This window comes from Apteryx rowi, unplaced genomic scaffold, assembly GCF_003343035.1.
Source record: "Apteryx rowi isolate R43461 unplaced genomic scaffold, aptRow1 scaffold_157, whole genome shotgun sequence".
NCBI lineage: Eukaryota > Metazoa > Chordata > Aves > Apterygiformes > Apterygidae > Apteryx > Apteryx rowi.
Window position 1 is genome coordinate 1,063,486 of NW_020447830.1, and position 17,409 is coordinate 1,080,894.

General features: G+C 43.9%; 2 protein-coding genes across 2 annotated transcripts in view; both read left to right on the plus strand.

The window, feature by feature from the left end:
- The first annotated feature begins 842 nt into the window (after nt 1-842).
- On the plus strand, nt 843-13,984 carry SLC25A27 (solute carrier family 25 member 27). Its single transcript, XM_026059409.1, has 9 exons — nt 843-945; nt 2,777-2,968; nt 3,792-3,876; nt 5,734-5,856; nt 7,248-7,360; nt 9,857-9,941; nt 11,658-11,750; nt 12,103-12,205; nt 13,706-13,984. The coding sequence occupies exons 1-9, from the start codon at nt 843-845 to the stop codon at nt 13,775-13,777; spliced, it is 969 nt and encodes a 322-aa protein (XP_025915194.1). The 3' UTR covers nt 13,778-13,984.
- A 2,607-nt stretch (nt 13,985-16,591) lies between these two features.
- TDRD6 (tudor domain containing 6) overlaps nt 16,592-17,409 on the plus strand; it is a 13,973-nt gene continuing 13,155 nt past the window's right edge. The window contains exon 1 of the mRNA XM_026059386.1: nt 16,592-16,669. Within this exon, the coding sequence (XP_025915171.1) occupies nt 16,592-16,669 (78 nt within the window). The remainder of the gene's footprint in view (nt 16,670-17,409) is intronic.

The window sequence follows — 17,409 nt, forward strand, 5'->3', positions numbered from 1 at the left end:
GAAAAGTTTCTCTCAAACAGGAAATGCTTTTTTTCATTATGAGAACATAAATGTGCCTGCATTAATTTAAGAGAAATTAGGAATGGCACACAATTAATTTGGCTTCAGTGTTCAACAAGGAAGGACTTTAAACTTTTTACACATCGGTGTTTGGCCAAGGACTAGTTTCTGTCCTCCCAGGGTTGTGTGCCCCTTGCTCAAAGTGTACTACCCTGCGCCTAATCCCCAGGAGATGTGAATTGTTACAAACATGAGCAAGCTACTTCTTCAATTCAAAGTGTAGCTGTTGCTCATTTAGCTCCAGTTAAACCCAGTCTGGATTAATTAATCTGTCGAACAGAAGGTGACTATGGTGCCTGTGCAGCAGTCAGATACTGTTTGGGGATCCTAAGAGCTACGGCTCTGTTGTCAGTGACAGAGAACATGASTCCATCCAACTCAAAACACCCCATCAGGCAAACAGACTCCACATGCGCTCTAATAACCGTGAAGTCTCACTAATGTTTTTTTTTTTGAATGCAGAGAACAGGAAATGCTGTGTGTGAGACTGTACCTTCGCGGCTGGTTTCCTAGCAGAGTGGTGTTGATGACAGACTACATTTCCCAGGAGCCTGTTGTGCAGGAATCTCTTATGTCACTGAGCAAGGACTCTGCAGCTCTTCAGGAGGCATTTGAACTGCTGCAGTTGCTAGTGCTGGCGCTGTAGAAACATGACCTTCAGAAATTTGTCTCCTAAACAACCCAGAACCTAGTTGAGTTATTGATGTCAGCGTGGCCAGGGCTTCGTTTCTTTCAGATCCTTTCAGGGTGGCTGGTTAGTCTTGTTTTATGTTACATGCTAAATGTTACCTGCAGAAGAAGAGAAGAGCTTACCTCTTCCAGAGAGATGGCCCCGAGCCAGCAAATTCGCTCTGTCAGCCTGTGCAGCGGCTGTGGCAGAACTAGGTACAAATCACCGTCATTTTGCTAGAGGGAAGGGGGTCAAAATTTATTTATGGGGGAAGAGGGAACTTCAGTTCCTCCTTGATCCTTGATGTTTGCTCTGGCTTTTCTGCTCCAGAAAAATCTCTTCATTCCATTCTGTTTGCTGTACTTTTCAATAATTGAAGCCTTGCAAGTATTTTATGCCACCTAGTTTATCTGTTATCGCAGCATGGGATTTTTAGATCTAAATCTTTGCCTCTGAGACTTAAGAGCTGCTGTCATGAACCTAAACAAGCTGTGTCTAATTTAAGCTTTGTGCTTGCTTTGTTTCTGGAAGAACATTAAAGAGGACAATCTGTTACCTAAGTTAGTTGCAGAGTGCTCACTTCTTTAGGAATTTGCTTTCCATGGTTAATCAAAGAAAGAAAAACAGAATCTTGTGTTGCTGGTTACAGCAGAGATGTCTGTAAAAAATGGAGTATAGTAAACTGCTTGCTGAAATGCAGGAAGGAAGAGCCCTGGCATCTGCATGGTACTGCTTTGTGATCAGTAGCTTCTTTGCAATATTTTTCAGCCTGCACTGTATAATTTCTACAAGCAAACCTGTTGCATTGTTCTAATGATTTGTGACTTTTCTGTTTTTGTTAGTCATAATGCCTGACTAGGCTGTAAGTTTGCTGATGCTGTTAGTATTAATTACATTCCCCTAGTACCTCTGAGTCCTGCTCGTAGAAATAACCTTATTGTGTGGAGCGTTGCACAAATACTGAGCCAAAGACAGCTGCTGCTCCTGGGAACTCACAGCCTAAGGCAGGATGCAACAGCCTGGGCAGTACCATCACCCAGTGAGACACTACTGGTCTGTACAGGCATACCTCGCTTTATTGTGCTTCGCAGATACTGCTTTTTTTACAAATTGAAGGTTTGCGGCAACCCTGCATCGAGCAAGTCTATCGGTGCTATTTTTCCAACAGCATGTGCTCACTTTGTGTCTCCGTGTCACATTTTGTACATTGTTTTTTTAGACATAATGCTATTGAACACTTAATAGACTACAGTATAGTGTAAACATAACTTTTATATGCACTGGGAAACCAAAACATGCGTATGACTTGTTTTATTGTGATATTCGCTTTATTGCGGTGGTCTGGAACCGAACCCGCATATCTCCGAGGTATGCCTGTACACATATAGTGGTTGCTGAGGATTTTGAAATTAGTCCACATTAGCCCCATGTACCCACACTTTTTCAGGAGCAGCGCGGGGAAGAGATTGAGGTATACTACCTTCCCTGGCCATCTCTTATTCCAGTGAGAAAAAYAAGTTAAACTTGCTTTTTGTGCATCAGCAAAACAGCTCGGGCATGCTCTAGGATGGTTCATAAGACATGATGGTCATCGTGGGGTTGGTCCTGACTCTGTTCTGTGTGCTTCCACAGTGCTGGGCAGAATTGGCCACATTCTTGATGTGAGGTTTGACTGATCTTTATTCCCCTGCCACTGTGGGGAGTAACTAGAGCAGATTTTTTAATCCAGAGTCTCTTGGAAAATATGTGTATTGCATAACAAATTAATTTCTTCAGAAAGAAATAGGGAGAAAGAACTGGCATTTGAAGGGAATGTGTTTTTGTTACTTAGTGCTAAAAGCCACTTTTAGCAAAGTTGGACATAAATTGCCTTTTGTTCTCCACTAATGACTTATACCCTGTTGGAAGAGATTGCTGCTGCCTGCTTGTGCTCAGACAGTCTAGTTCACCGCCTTGCGGGGGGATATTCTGGTGCAGATGTTACCAGGTAGTAGGTCTCTTCAGGTGAAGCCATATTCATGTTTGTTCCATGCTGTTTCTCTTCAGTGACGTTTCCCCTGGATCTCACGAAAACTCGACTGCAGGTCCAAGGTGAAGCTGCCGTTCATCGCAGCGGAGCCGTTACTGGCCAGCCTGTCCCTTATCGTGGTATGCTGCGTACCGCAGCTGGCATCGTGCAAGAGGAAGGCTTGCTAAAGCTCTGGCAAGGAGCCACACCTGCTATCTACAGGCATATAGGTGACTATCTGCTCATGATGGGACAAGTTAGAGTGCTGCCTTCTGTGGCCAACAGTCTTGTGGCTTGATCCTGCCATATCTCGTTGTACTTTAGATATATCTGCAAGGACCTTTTCAGTCTACCCTGCAATCCCACTCAGAATTATATAAAACTGGCTCAATCCCCTCTCCTCCCTCTCTTGCCCAATCCTTCACAGCYTTATTCTGGCTTCTGGGAAAATAATATATAATTTTCCTGTCATCTTTGCAAGAAGTTCTTCAGTGCAGACAGGCACTTGGCATCCTCAGAACAATAAATATCTTTTATTTGAGGGAAGTGGGGATAGGCTGGAGAAAAAAAAAAAGTTTGCAAGCAGTAGGATGAAGAAATGCATCAGCAGTTTGGCCAGAGGTAACAGCTCTGTGTGTTTTATTTGCAAATACAACGACAGAAGCAAACCTCAAAAGCACTTGCAGGAGGTTTTGTTGCTGGGCAGCCAGCTGAGAATGAAGCAGCACTCATAGTGAAAGTAGGGTCAGCAATGCAGTAGGGTCTCCTGAGCGTGCTGGCGTAACCTGTGCTGCCTCTTGGAAGACATATAGCTTAGCCAGAGAGATTCTCTGATACTAAAAAGTTCTGGCATTTATTCCAGTCAGCACCCCCTGCCCTGATATCCAGGACTTTCATATCCATTTTGATCATGGATATGAAAGTCAGTGACCAGCTGACCCAGGCAAGCTCTGTAAYGTTTTACAACTAATCTCTTGATGTTTCTATAATAGTGCGACGTCCAGAAATGGCAGACCTAAGAATTGTCTCCCACAACTCTTTTGTTTTCCATAGTATACTCTGGAGTGCGGATGGTTGCATATGAACATCTTCGTGACTCTGTGCTTGGCAGGACTGAAGATGAAAGCTTTCCRTTCTGGTAATTTTGCATTTATACTGTTGCCTGTTTTGGGATTGTCCTTACYGTGGCAGTTCTGCACAACTGGCTAGAAAGGGATCTTTCCATAATGGCTTGCCTACCTAAAGAAGTTAAATATAAAATAGGAGTTTAAACACTTATGTGGACTTTCTGATTTTGGTGTCAGAGCAGTATCTTTTCATTCAGCTGGGAACAGGATTAAGGAATATTGAAATAAGTTTCTCAGTGGCTTAACCAAGACCATGATTACCCTGGTAAAGGTGCCCTAATAAAGAGAAACATGATRAAGTGCACACATAGGAATAGCTGCTTGGGAAGACACAGCTTGTCTCTGGGAGGAATTAGCCTGGATCAGAGCTGAGGCAGTGCAGCTTTACCATGATTCATAGTGGCAGTTCTTTTTTTGCTCTTGGRGCAGGGGAAGTTCTTAAGTGTAGGTTAGTCAGAGCTGGTCATACAGCTGTGTGTGATGGCTGTTAGAGAAGCTGTGAGCTATTGCACAAACCCCGTACCAATATGAGTAACAGTAGCTGACTGGGTAATGAAGACCAGAGGCTGTAGCGCGGCTGAGCCAAGCTGGACTTGCAGCTAGCCACATGTGCAGTGCGCAGCTCAGAGGGTACGGAGAGCTCGATTACCCTCAGGCTGGGTGAGGACACATTTCCAAAATCCGAATGCAGCTAGCAGAGGTGTCAGATATCSCCTGGGGCCAATTAGCCAACATACTTTGCGTAAAAGAAGTGAGGGCTTGCACGTCTCAGACTTATAGCTGCTGGACGGATAGGTCCCACCAGGGGTTATTTAGCAGCAGTATGGCAAAGTTTTGCTGTTTTGCTGCTTGTCATGCTGCCTAGATAAAGGGAACATGGGTGAGAAATTTTGTCATTATGGCTTTAGATTATGAGGGGGGAATGTAAGGGGAATAGGAAAGCTTGCTGTTTCTGCTGTTATATTGAGTTCCTAGCTTTCCTGGCTACCAAAGAAACAGATTGTGAAGGAAAAGCCACCACTTTGTTTGTGTGTGTACGATAGATGTCAGCCTAAATTAAATCCGTGCATCTTTCCTGAGGAGACAAGTAATCCTATACAAAGCAAAAAGGTCGTCTTCTCTGCAGATTTAATTCAGCAATACTTAAATCTCATTCAGTCCCTTTTTTGAAAGTGCAAGTGGCAGATAGCCACAGAAGTAGCCCTTTGCCTGCTGGGCATGAAGCAGATTTTTCTGTAAACTCATTAGCAAAAATCAGTAAATTTTAAAGATTCTTTTTTTATTGCTAAAATTTTGGTCATATACTTTTATAATCATATACAGTATTGCATCCAATCAAGTATTTTACTCCAAAATGTATTCAGTAATCTTAGGTGCAAAATGTAAATGTTTTTAAGAAGGGATTTATAAAATCTAATATAGATAAAATACTTCTCATGCATGGGAAAGGGGAACTACGGATAATACTGAAATAAGCAGAACCATAAAATTAGCATGACTGATCTGGTAGCAATGTGAGAGATAAACAAAATTTTATATGTTGGGAGGTAGTTTAGAGTTTCRTATTACCCTTCAGTTATTATAATACATGGAGCAACATCTCTTACTTGTGTATCTTGACATCTTGCCTTTAAATCTTAAATGAGGAACATAATGTAACCGGAAGAGGAACRAGAGCATTTTGTTAACATATAATTAACTACCTACAGTTGCCACAGTTRTTAACTTAACTCTGGTTCTTGGTATAAAAAATAGTCATTTAAATTTGTTTCAGCTGGGCAATGTTGTTGAACTCTTTAGATCAAGCACTGCGATTTGTTAAGATTTTCAGTGTGTTTTGGGGCATGTTTTCTCTCCCATTGCAACAGGAAAGCTGTAGTTGGAGGCATGTCTGCAGGTGCCATCGGTCAATTTTTTGCCAGCCCAACTGATCTGGTGAAGGTACAGATGCAGATGGAAGGAAAGAGGAAGTTAGAAGGAAAACCGTTACGGTCGGTTCCTCTCTAAGTTGGCAATTTTTCTGTTAATGATCACTCTTTGGCTGTTGCGAATCTCCTTGTATGTGGGACGTACATTCAGACCATTGTAGATGCAAAATGTATCACAGAATCACAGAATGGTTGAGGTTGGAAGGGACCTTTGGAGATTGTCTAAGTCCAACCCCCCTGCTCAAGCAGGGACACCTAGAGCACGTTGCCCAGGATTGCATCCAGGCGGGTTTTGAGTATCTCCAGAGAAGGAGACTCCACAACCTCTCTGGGCAACCTGAATATATGAATGTAATTTGTCCAGCTTGTTTCTGCAGCACGTCCTGTGAGCTTGGTTAATCATGCCCCTGTTTAATCTGGTTCAGTTGCTGTGGGAGGCCCAGATAACAAAAATGATTGAATGTTGTATACAAAAAGCCACCTGGACATCAAATATTCAAATCTAGAACAGATGGGTCATGACTGAGGTTGATACCACTTGGTAGACTGCATGATGTATGTGAAAGGAGGTCAGTACTTCTGCCTTGCTCACTGTTGTGACATCTAATGCTGTTTTCGGCTTTTATACTGATCTGAAAAAAAGTATCACAATAACACCAAGGATCACAGTACTATTAAACCACTTAGTCAGGAGTCATTCATGTTTCTTGAGGGCTKGGAAGGAGAGGAAGGGTAAGGTTTTCTCTTTCTGTCTTCTACCACCCCCTTTCCCTGGCTGATTTGATCTCTTTTGAGGAAAGAGTTGTACCACCTGATGGCTCTGAGCAATGSAGAGGGTGAGGGATTTGAGACTTCCTCCTTATTCCCTTTGTACTTGCCTTTCTTCTTCTAACGTATCAGTCCCAGAGACCACAAACCCTCACTGATCCTACATACACAGCAGTTCTATGCCAGGACTTTTCTAGAGAAAGGGAAGGACMGTTTCTGAAGAAGGGAAACTGAAAGAAGGGATGGGGCAAATGGCTTGTTCTCACACTGCTGCGCAGGAAGCGCAGCCGCAGAGAGGGGCCATGCTCGCCTGCAAGCATTGGCGCTGGAGACCCTTCTTGCAGATACCAGAACACAGTGCTGTTTGCACCCTAAACTGCTGGCATCATTTGGTTTCTCATGTATTTAGTATTGCAATGCTACCATGGGGTCAGAGGGTCATCTATCATTAGTGATCAGATTGCTGCTTACCAGGGAAACTGGTGTGTTTGGAAAGTTGTCTCAGTATGAAGGTCAAAGATTAAATGCATCCGGAAGGCCAGATCCTCACAGGTTTAAATTTTCATTTTTCTGACAATGTTGGTGTGCATCAGCTGGGGCCCTGGTTCAGCAAAGCCTTGGAATATGTAGAGCAAAGATTTCTCTATGGCTGAATTCTCTGCTTACTACTTGAATATTGATTTCAGATTTCGAGGAGTGCACCATGCATTTATGAAGATCCTGTCTGAAGGAGGAATACGGGGGCTTTGGGCTGGATGGGTGCCAAACGTTCAGAGAGCTGCTCTGGTAAACATGGGAGGTAAATTTAATAACTTACTCTGCAGTGCTTAAGGCTGCATCTAAACTGTAAGAAAGGAGAGTTCAGCTGCTCACCTAATCTCAGTCTTTTGATTCTCTATGTTGGGGTCCTGTTCAGAGTRCACTGCAGCTAACAACTGGCTTGTGCACCTGGCTTGCTTTCCTGGAGAAATCAAGTTGCTAAAAAGCACAGTTCGTGCCTGAGTTACTGTCAGGGAGCAGTGAGGGCTGGCTGCTCTCTAAGGGATGGGGAGCCAAGAGCTAACTGCAATAACACAGGCAGCAGGGCAGGGGCCTCGCCAGCCCTCCCACTGCCCCAAGTGAGGYGAGCAGGGCAGGCCTGGAGATGCTAGYCAGGTTCAACCAAGAGTCCAGATCATCAGGCAAGTTTGTGGTGATGAGGCAGCTCTGAGGTCAAGCCAGGAAGCTGAGTAAGGATCAGGTCTGGTGGGAGTAACCAGGGTCAGACACAGCCCAGTGATCACTGGGCAAGTCCACAGTGATGAGGTGGGTCAAGGTCAGGCCAGGAAGTCTGCCTGCGGGTCGGAGTCCAGATCAGCAAGGTCCATGGCCAGGAACAGGTATGGCTGTGACAGAGGTGTGGACAGGCACACCTCCAGTGAAGTTTGGGCAGGTACTGAAGACCTCGGGTTGAGCTGAAACAGGGCTCCTAGGCCCATGGGCAGGGGTGTGGGGGTGACCCCAGGTGAGGCTGTTCAGGGCCATTARAGCCTATTAATGCACTCAGGGTCTTAACAACTGCCTCCCCTCCCAGCAAGGTGTCTCCTCACACCTTGCAGAGATGTGGGCTCAGAAGGGACTTGCTGTGGAGTGATTGAATTGCTATGGATTATCAGTGGGCTATTTCAGGGGACAAAGAGCCAGGGCAGGGACCTGGGAAAGTGATATGGCCTGAGAGACTTGGGCCTGGGTGAGGGGGTTCAGGGTGCCTAAGAGAGGCCCTGGAGGCCTAACAGGCTTGGGGAAGGAGGAGGATGTTCAAGCCTCCTTTGGGGAGCCTCAGGGGCAGGGCAGTTCCCTCAGGAGCCTGGGGCTGGGCAGGGGGTTGGTGCTGTGGGGAGATCAGGGCCCAGGGCCATGCTGGTCCCTCAGGAGGAGATGTAGGCGCAAAGCCCTACACAGGTGCAGATGAAGCTCCATTGTGCACGGTTCAGGGCTTGAGATGGCTCAAGTAGACTGCCAATGTAGGCTGGCTGTTCCCTAGGAGCTGGGAGCCAAGGCAGATCCTATGGCTGGCAGGGCAGGGGCCTTGCCGGCCAGGGCTCGTCCCAYGGTACCCAAGCAAGGCAAGCAGGGCAGACCCAGAGATGACAGCCAGCTTCAGCCATGAGTCCAGATCCTCAGGCAAGTTTGAGGTGAGGAAGCAAACCTAAAGTCAAGTCTGGAAGCTGAGTCAGGATCAGGTCTGGTGAGGGTAACCAGGGTCAGACACAGCTCAGTGATCACTGGCAGGTCCAAGGTCAGATCAGGAGGTCAGTCCACAGGTCAGTGTCTGGATCAACAGGTCTGTAGCCAGGCACAGGTATGGCTGTGACAAAGCTGCAGAAAGGCACACCTACAGCATAGGTCAAGTGGGGACTGAAGACCCAGGGCTGAGCTGAAATGAGGCCTGTGGACAGTGATGTGGGTGGAGGACCAGGTCAGGCTGATCAGGGCTAGTAAGGCCCATTAGTGCCCTCAGGGCCCTGGCAGTCTCCTGAAATAGGGTGAAATTGCTGTCTGAGTGCTCAACTGATCCAAGAAATGCTCGCTTTTCCCATACACAGACAAGAGCCTTCCTGTGTCTGCCCAAAACTGCTCAGATATGTTGGTCTTTGCTCTCCTTTCTGAGGTTTTGTCTATAACATGAACTCTTTTACAATTGGAAAATGTTCACCACTGGGTACAACTGGGCTGTAAAGCACTAGACAGAGCTGGGGGGGCCATCCTGGTTAGTAGGCAGAGCTTTGAGTTTTCAGGCCAGGGCATTGGAAATGTATCCCAGATCTGCCACTAACTCTCAGATCAGCATCTTTCATTCAGGCTCCCAGACACAGTAACTCATGTCTGCTTTCAGCCACTCATGATATAATGTCCATGGCACGTGCACCCACTATTATTGTCTAACGTTTCCAACATATTTGATAACCTTTGCAAACTGTTACAGAAGTGGGTGAGGTAGAACCATCATTATTGTGGTGTTTCTGGTTTTGGTGAATGAGTTATTTTGCAAAATTTTCCATTTGGGATCCATTTTATCATTTGTAAGGTAACCCAGAGAAGAAGGAAGTGAAACACATACTCGTGCATCTAATGACAGGAGCAAGAGGAGCGATGTGTAGGTTCGCCRACTGTCATCAGAAAGGGGGCAGTGTTAGCTGTGTCAATGGCTGCATCAGAAATTTAGGTCTTGCCAAGTCTCCATCTTAAATCAGTAGTAAACAACACAAACACCATCTATTTCTAACAATATTTTTTCTAATTATTTTCTTTACAGATCTGACCACTTATGATTCAGTGAAACACTTTTTACTTCTGAACACCCCACTTGTGGACAACAGTGTGACTCACAGTGTTGCCAGGTGCCTAACTCCTTTATCACCTCTTTTTTACTATGGAGTATTTCCAGCCTCACTGTCTAGATCTGAATGACTTATCCGTGCTAGCAGAAGCCCCTATTCCTTGGCCAGGCTACTGCTGACAAAATGCGCCTTTATAATGACTTTTTTTTTTTTTGTCTGAGAGGACATCATTGTACAAAAGACACAAAGGATGCAACTATAGCTACAAAACTGTCCTCACTACAAGTGATATATTACATGGTATTCCTATGCTAATGAAGTGCATCTAGTGCAGTCATAGGAATGACTATGGACTAACCATGAAGCAATATTATTTTCAGGGAAATCTCTTTTCTCCTTCCCTCTCTTCTAACTAGGAAATGGGGGGAATGTCTTTGGCTGGGATGTGTGTCTAGCTCTGTTAGCTGCTTCAGTTGCCTGCTATGTGAGTGGGGATAATGCCCTGCCTAATTTTGCACAGTTCTTTGCACTCCCATTTTGTAAATTCAGTGTGACGTTATTACACAGCAAAGCCAATTCTAATAAAAGAATGTTAATATATGAAATAATTATGAAAYTAGAGTAGAAAAATACCTGTGTTTGAGGAAGAGTTTGTTCTGATACTCTTTTCCCTGCTTTATCAATGAAGTAAGGCCTGAAAGGGAGCCATTAGAAAAAAAAATACAGGAAAGACCTGTAATTCCATAATTATTTCCACAGTGAAGAACTTTTAACCAAGATGTCCATGGCCTCTAAGTATGGAGTAGCAAAATGTTTGGCTTTTTTAGGGCCAGAACAAATAACAGCTATGTTGCTTCATGAGAGTGTGTTAATGTTGGACACACTTATAGATAGATCCCTGGATTTCTTCTTAGCAGTAGACATACACTCCTGTTCCTGGGAATGGTTTGCCTGGAACTGTATAGAGTATTCAGTGGGTACTGTATGTGATCAGTTATGCACAAACCTTGAATTATTTTTTTCATACTGCRTTTCTTCTCTTGCTTGTACTTCTTTGTACTATATGACCATTTTAAAGATCTGTTTTCAAGGCTTTCCATACTTGTCTCAAAGATATTATATTGATGCTTAATGTTTACACATCTTGAAGCTCTCCTGGGTGAGGATTAATACCAGTTTAACTCTCTTGGTTTAACTCTCCTTAAATTGACTAATTTTTTACTTTTTGGGGGGAGAGCTGGATCTTCAGCTGAGATAAACTGCCTTAGTTCCACTGACTTCATTGAAGTTATGCCACAAAGTATATTGCTCAGAGGATATAAAATGTGAAAAATACATTTAAACATCTCGGTTCTCATTTGTGAGATTACAGGAATTTTCCTTTTTCTAGGATTTCTAGTACTTTGTGTAATCTAGCTTTAATTGTAGCAAACAGTAAGAGTGAGGGATATAATCTCTGCAGAACAACCTCTTTTATTCTCTTAAATTATGATGAAATCTGCCATATATAAACAATATCATAAATTGCCTATTTTGTATACCTGCCTCAGAACTACATACAGAGTCTAGGGCAGCTGGCTCTGAGAACATAGTTGAGACAGAGCACAGGGAACACTAGCGTTCTCCTAAATCAAGTTTGCATTAAGTTATGAGGTATTATTCATGACTGTATGATTACTGTTTTAAAATATCTTTATTCTTAGAATCATGATGCTTAAATTGTAGTGATAAACCTTAGGGCTTTTTTTTTCTTTAAGTATCTGTTATTATTGATAGTGCATGTTCTGGCCTGGTAGCTGCTGTTCTGGGAACTCCTGCTGATGTAGTCAAAACCCGGATAATGAACCAGCCAAGAGATAATCAGGGAAGGTATGGACATTTCAGAGACTGACTTTGTAGTAGACAGTTTAAACCCTGAGCCTCATTGATTTCACTGGAAGTTGATCCAAGTGCTAAATCTCTAATCTGTTCTTCATCTTTTTGATGATCATTTTACTGTTTTAATTTTGCATATCCAGGAGATTTCTGTTGTAATGATCACCTAAACTTAGTAAATTATTTAAGTGGAATTCAGTTCTGATTAAACTGCAGTGACTTCAGTGAGATTACAGAAGCTTGTTTCTACGAATTTATCTGATAGAGATGATTTTTCATGTGGGATGGGATTTTTAAGTGTGTATTTGTAATCCTAACAATATTTTTTCTCCTTGCATGTTGCTAGAGGTCTGCTGTATAAGTCTTCCATGGACTGCTTGATTCAAACTGTACAGGGCGAAGGGTTTATGTCTCTATACAAAGGCTTTACACCAACCTGGATGCGAATGGTAAATGCCTTTTGACTCTGTTTACAACTAGATAGTTGAACAACATGACATTAAAATGTAAAGAGCTCCTTCTGTGTTGGCATTTCCAAACTATTTGGGTCTTTCTCAGGGTATTCTATTTAATTGCAGTTAGCATATTTGAATGTAGTGGATGAAACAACTCCTGCAGTGTCACTTCCCCCATGTTGCCTGTTGCACCCCTTTAGTTTGGAAAATGCTGTCCTGTTAAATTGCTAGACGTTTTCTTTGCTTTTTATACAATTTCAGGCTCCCTCCTTTCTTCCTTCCCCAATCTCTCTTTTGTTTCCTTCTTGCTCCCAGTCCTGAACTCCCTTTGCATTCTTCTTATTTTCATTCCTCCTTCTCCCCAAGAACTTCTTCATTACTCCCCCTGCATCTCACTTTTGCCCCTCTTGTATTCAAGCCAACAGCTTAAGTCTGCATGCTGCTGGACCATTAGCTACATCTATACAAGTATATCTATACAAGCGACATCTATACAAGTGAATGAAACAGTCCTTGGGGCCTGGGAACTGGAACTTGACTGTCTTTACTGTGTTAGATCATGGTTTGTGTTCAGCCTAAAACAACGAGCAATTTATCAATTTCTGGGCACAGTTTCGGGGTTAGCGTGGGTCAGGGATGATTCCCAATAGCAAATTTGGATGTGGCTACCTTTTTGTCTATAGGAATTTAACAGTATGGATGTGTCTAGACTCTGCCAGCTTGCTTCCAGGCTACAGAACAAGTTTATGTACTCTTTAGATTACCACTGCAGATGCAGCTTTTCAGATTGAGCACTATAATTAGAGAGAAATAGCCTCCTTTCTCTAATGTACTGAGCACAACAGTGGCCTGCAGCATCTGGTAAGAACAGTTACAGGAAAGTTCTGCTCAGTCCCTGTGTCCCTGTGCCAGGACGTATTCAGTACCGCTGGGGTCTTTGTGAGTTTACTACTAAGTTAAAAATTTTCACAGGGCATATGCCAGCTTGGATTTCTCAAAGGCTTAGAAGCATGGATAATGTTTAGCGAGTGTTTCAGAGGAGCAGGAAAAAGTATTTCCTAGACATGAAGCAGCCTTTTGCCAAATACCAATCTATTGCTCCAAAAACACAGCAGAGCTTCTCAACTATATGGATGTAAGATATATAGTTTATGCAGGAAGAAGTACATAATATTCTGATTCCAGTTTTAGATCAAATAAACCATTTTCTAAAGAAACTTAAGAAAACATTCAACCTGAAGTAGACTGCAAGCATGAAACGTTTCAGGTCAAACATTTACAGGTGGGGAAACTGAAAAAAATTTTTAGGTCTCTTGTGAAGGATTGGGTRGCCCTAATCATACGCAACACTACAATTTCTGCATGAAAGACCTAATATGCAATTACGCTAAAGAATATGATTTTTAAGAACAGATAAATCCAATTTAATATAATGTATTTATGTATTTGGTCACTTCTATTTTAAGCTTCTAACTTCTGTGATTGCTTTCACAGGCTCCTTGGTCACTGGTATTCTGGCTTACATATGAACAAATCAGAAGGATCTGTGGAGTTAGTTCTTTCTAAAATCTTGAAACCACATCRATATGCACAAAACAAAGAAGAATCGGAAAGCTTAATTCTCATTCCACAAAGCACCCCCACCCCACAGAGAACTAACTCATTTAGGAGATTGGCAGTAGTATCACATGTATAGGTTTATGCCCCAGATCCAGTCCTTACTGGTTAGAACTAGCCCTGATCTAATGGCACTATTTGCTTGGGAGACTGCTATCTGAAATTTAAGTTATCCACAGGATAAAATTGTCACAAAGAATAACATTTCAACCCACAGCAAGCATCAGCTTTCTAGAATAATGAACAGAGGTAAAAAATCTACCAAGCAAGTAGATTATAATACTGTTTTTTCTTTTAATAATAGAGATGATTCCTATAGTTAAGGACAACTTAAGAGGTTGTGGAGTCTCCTTCTCTGGAGATATTCAAAACCCGCCTGGACGCGATCCTGTGCAACGTGCTCTGGGTGACCCTGCTTGAGCAGGGGGGTTGGACTAGATGATCTCCAGAGGTCCCTTCCAACTTCAACCATTCTGTGATTCTGTGACAAGTGTAGGTTGAACAATGCAGCACTGAACATCTTCTGTGGCTAAGCAGTGGGCATCGGTCTATAAAATTAATTGGGAATTTTTTGTTACTATTACATTTGTATACGTCTAGAAAAAGAACTACCTCTCTTGAGTTTCATGCCTCAGCAAATCAAGCATGGAGTGCTAAGTACTGAAATAATTAAAGCAGTTGATCTGATTTCAAGTATGTTTTGCTCAAAAGGTGGAAGGGCTTGTGTTCATCTGAATTCCCAGAGACTGTCTAACCTCTTCACTCAAGCATTTGAATACTATTCTATGCATATTCATGAGTGAAATTCATTCCTCTACCCGGGAATTAAAAGCCTAGTTCACTTTAAGTCCCACTTGAGAAGCTGGTAATACACATGCTGTCCACAGGACAAAGCTGAACTACTTGTCTTCTGAGAGTCTCAGTGCTGACCTGGCAGACTGGGTAATCAATGCACCACTTTTCTGTGGTGCATAAATAAACACTCTGCCTGCCTATTTAAATCTAGGTGGAAGCAGAGTTATAATATTTTCCTCATAAACACAAAATGTTTAAATAGACAAGTGATTTTTTTTTAAACCTAAAGCTTTCCAGATTTCATAGGCAAGGGGACCACAGCTATTTGTTGTTAGGCTCGTCTCTGGCAATCAGGAGGCAAGAACGCAGTGTAATAGCAATCATAATGTAGCTAGCTGACAGAACAAAGCTGGCTTTGATCTAGCAATATTTAGTAATGACAAGACTGTACAAGGCTTAGCTGCCTGAGTAAAGACTAGACTTGAGATTATTTCTAGATTAGTCTTAGCAACTAGAATCTTTAATGTTCCAATTTATTATTAAATACAGTTTGGGTGTCTCTTCTTGACTGCACTGATGCTCTTTGATTATATTGTAGATTTGTTGTGGCTGTATGTGTTTGGGTATTGTGTTGAATTGTGGAGTGTGATTCTAGTTTGGAAAAACTGCTGTGTAAAAATTCATCCTCCCATTGCTAGGAGGTCAAAATGTTTTTGTTCAGAAACATTTTTATTTTTCTAATTGTCAGCTTGAGAAACTAATCTGAGTTCTTTCCTTCTTGCACATCATCACCAGCAATTATAAACCAGCAGGCAAAGCTGCTGCTTCAGTTGCATCCTGAGTGGTCCTGCCTGCAATCCTGTTACTCAGATAGACCTGACGATGGATATGTAGAAGTGCCTGATCTAAAAAAGCAATTTTAAAAGTCTTTTAGTGAAAAGCTGTTTTAACCACTAATTAAGCTCTTTTTTGAGTATAAAACACTAAAGAAAAGTGATTCATAACAGTGCCAATGCCTAGTATTTTGTATTYGAGAAATAAATAATTTGAATAGCAGGTTGCCACTTGTTACATTACTTTATAGTGTTTTGTAATTCCAAATTTTTCAAGCAGAAATGTCTAATGTATGAAGCACTTGGGTCATATTTATTTAGACTAACTAGCTTCAATTTCAGGAACTAAGAATTTGCCCTAGGATGGCTCCTAAGATTCCTGGACCAGACTATCTGGTGAACTAAGAACAGCTCCTTGAAGTCCTTGGGTCTGACTCTTCCTCGTGCTTGCACTTATGACCATTGTCCCTAACGGCTGGGCGGCAGCCCTGTCAAAACTTCAAAAGCCTGCCTGGGAAGAAGGGGCGAAAACAGGGAGAAATCAGATGATTTCAGGGCACAGCAGAGGGAACGAATGGGAGAGGGGTGACAGTCAAGGGGAACTGGAAGGGGGTACCATTGTTATGGAAAATCAGGCTCGCCGGCCTCCATAACAGGGTCCGACCCTAGGTTCCTGCTGAGGCAGAAGTTCGAAGTCAGATTGRAGAGAAATAAMATKTAATGATACACGTGCGGTAATTACAGCTCGAGCTGGGTGCCTCCAAAGAGGGACCCTGAACAAAGAAATCCCTGGGCAATTATACCCTTACAATCTAAATTCCCCACCCCTTAAGCGATAGTTTGGACCAATAGTAATAGTTAGGTCTGGGTTCTTCCCCTTCTTCACTGGGCCCCTCCATTGTCTCTAGGCAGGCTGCTGCTTATCTTCAAGGTTGGCTACTCCTGCTGTCAGTGTAGCTTCTTTATCTCTCCAGCTTGAACGGGCTCTGGGGCCCCCTTTTACTTATCTAAGTAAAAGTTCACAGCAAGTTCACAGCCTGAGGCCTAAGGCTTCAGCAAATTTAGCTACTAATGCTAAGCAAGTTATGCTAAGCAATTAATTCTAGACAGCTTCAGTTCAATATTCTCTAACACCATGCAGAGCACCCGTGCGCACTGCTTCATGACGACCGTCAAGGTGCTGCCCAGGGCTGCTCTGTCCGTACTTGGGAGAGTACAAGGCACTGGCATCCCCGGGGCAGGCATCACCCTTCCCACACTGTTGATGGCCAGCCAGGCCAGGATCAGGAGGAGATGGGTGTCCWATGACTTGGGGAGGCCTCAAATGGAGACGGTGTAGACCAAAAGGTGAAATGTGGCCTGCAGCCTCCACAGGAGGTGCTGACGAAGCTTGATGTAGGTTTGCACCGGGGTCCCGCTGGCCACAGAGGGGTGACCCTGCATGTCCAGACCTCAGCTCGGGTGCACCTGAGGAGGCACTACTGCGGCTTAGCCTCTGCAGAGCCTGCGGTGGGGACCGTCCCCACAGGGCTGAGCCTGCCCCCGGCTCCGGGCGTGGGCAACCCACCCTCGCACCCCACCCCCACCACCGCCAGCCCCTCAGAGGCTGCACCCTCGCTGCCACCCAGCAACAACGCCGTGCCCCGCCCCGCCCTCACACCGGTGCCCCACAGTAGCCAATAGCCGCCAAGTCCAGCATGCACGCCCCGCCCCCGGGTGCCCGCTCTAGCCAATCGAGGCTAAGCCCAGCACGGACGGCTTCCCCCCTTCCCGGCCCCCTGCCCATACTGCCAGCGTGGAGCGCTCCACCGTGAGCAGGAGAGGTGAAAACAAGTTCTGGGTTGAGCCCTACAGGTCCAGCACACCCTAGCCGCGTCCTTACAGCGCCTCCGAGTATTCCCGCTCTAACAGAAGCGGCCCGGAGTGTCCTTTTCCCTTTCTGTCCACCCTTCT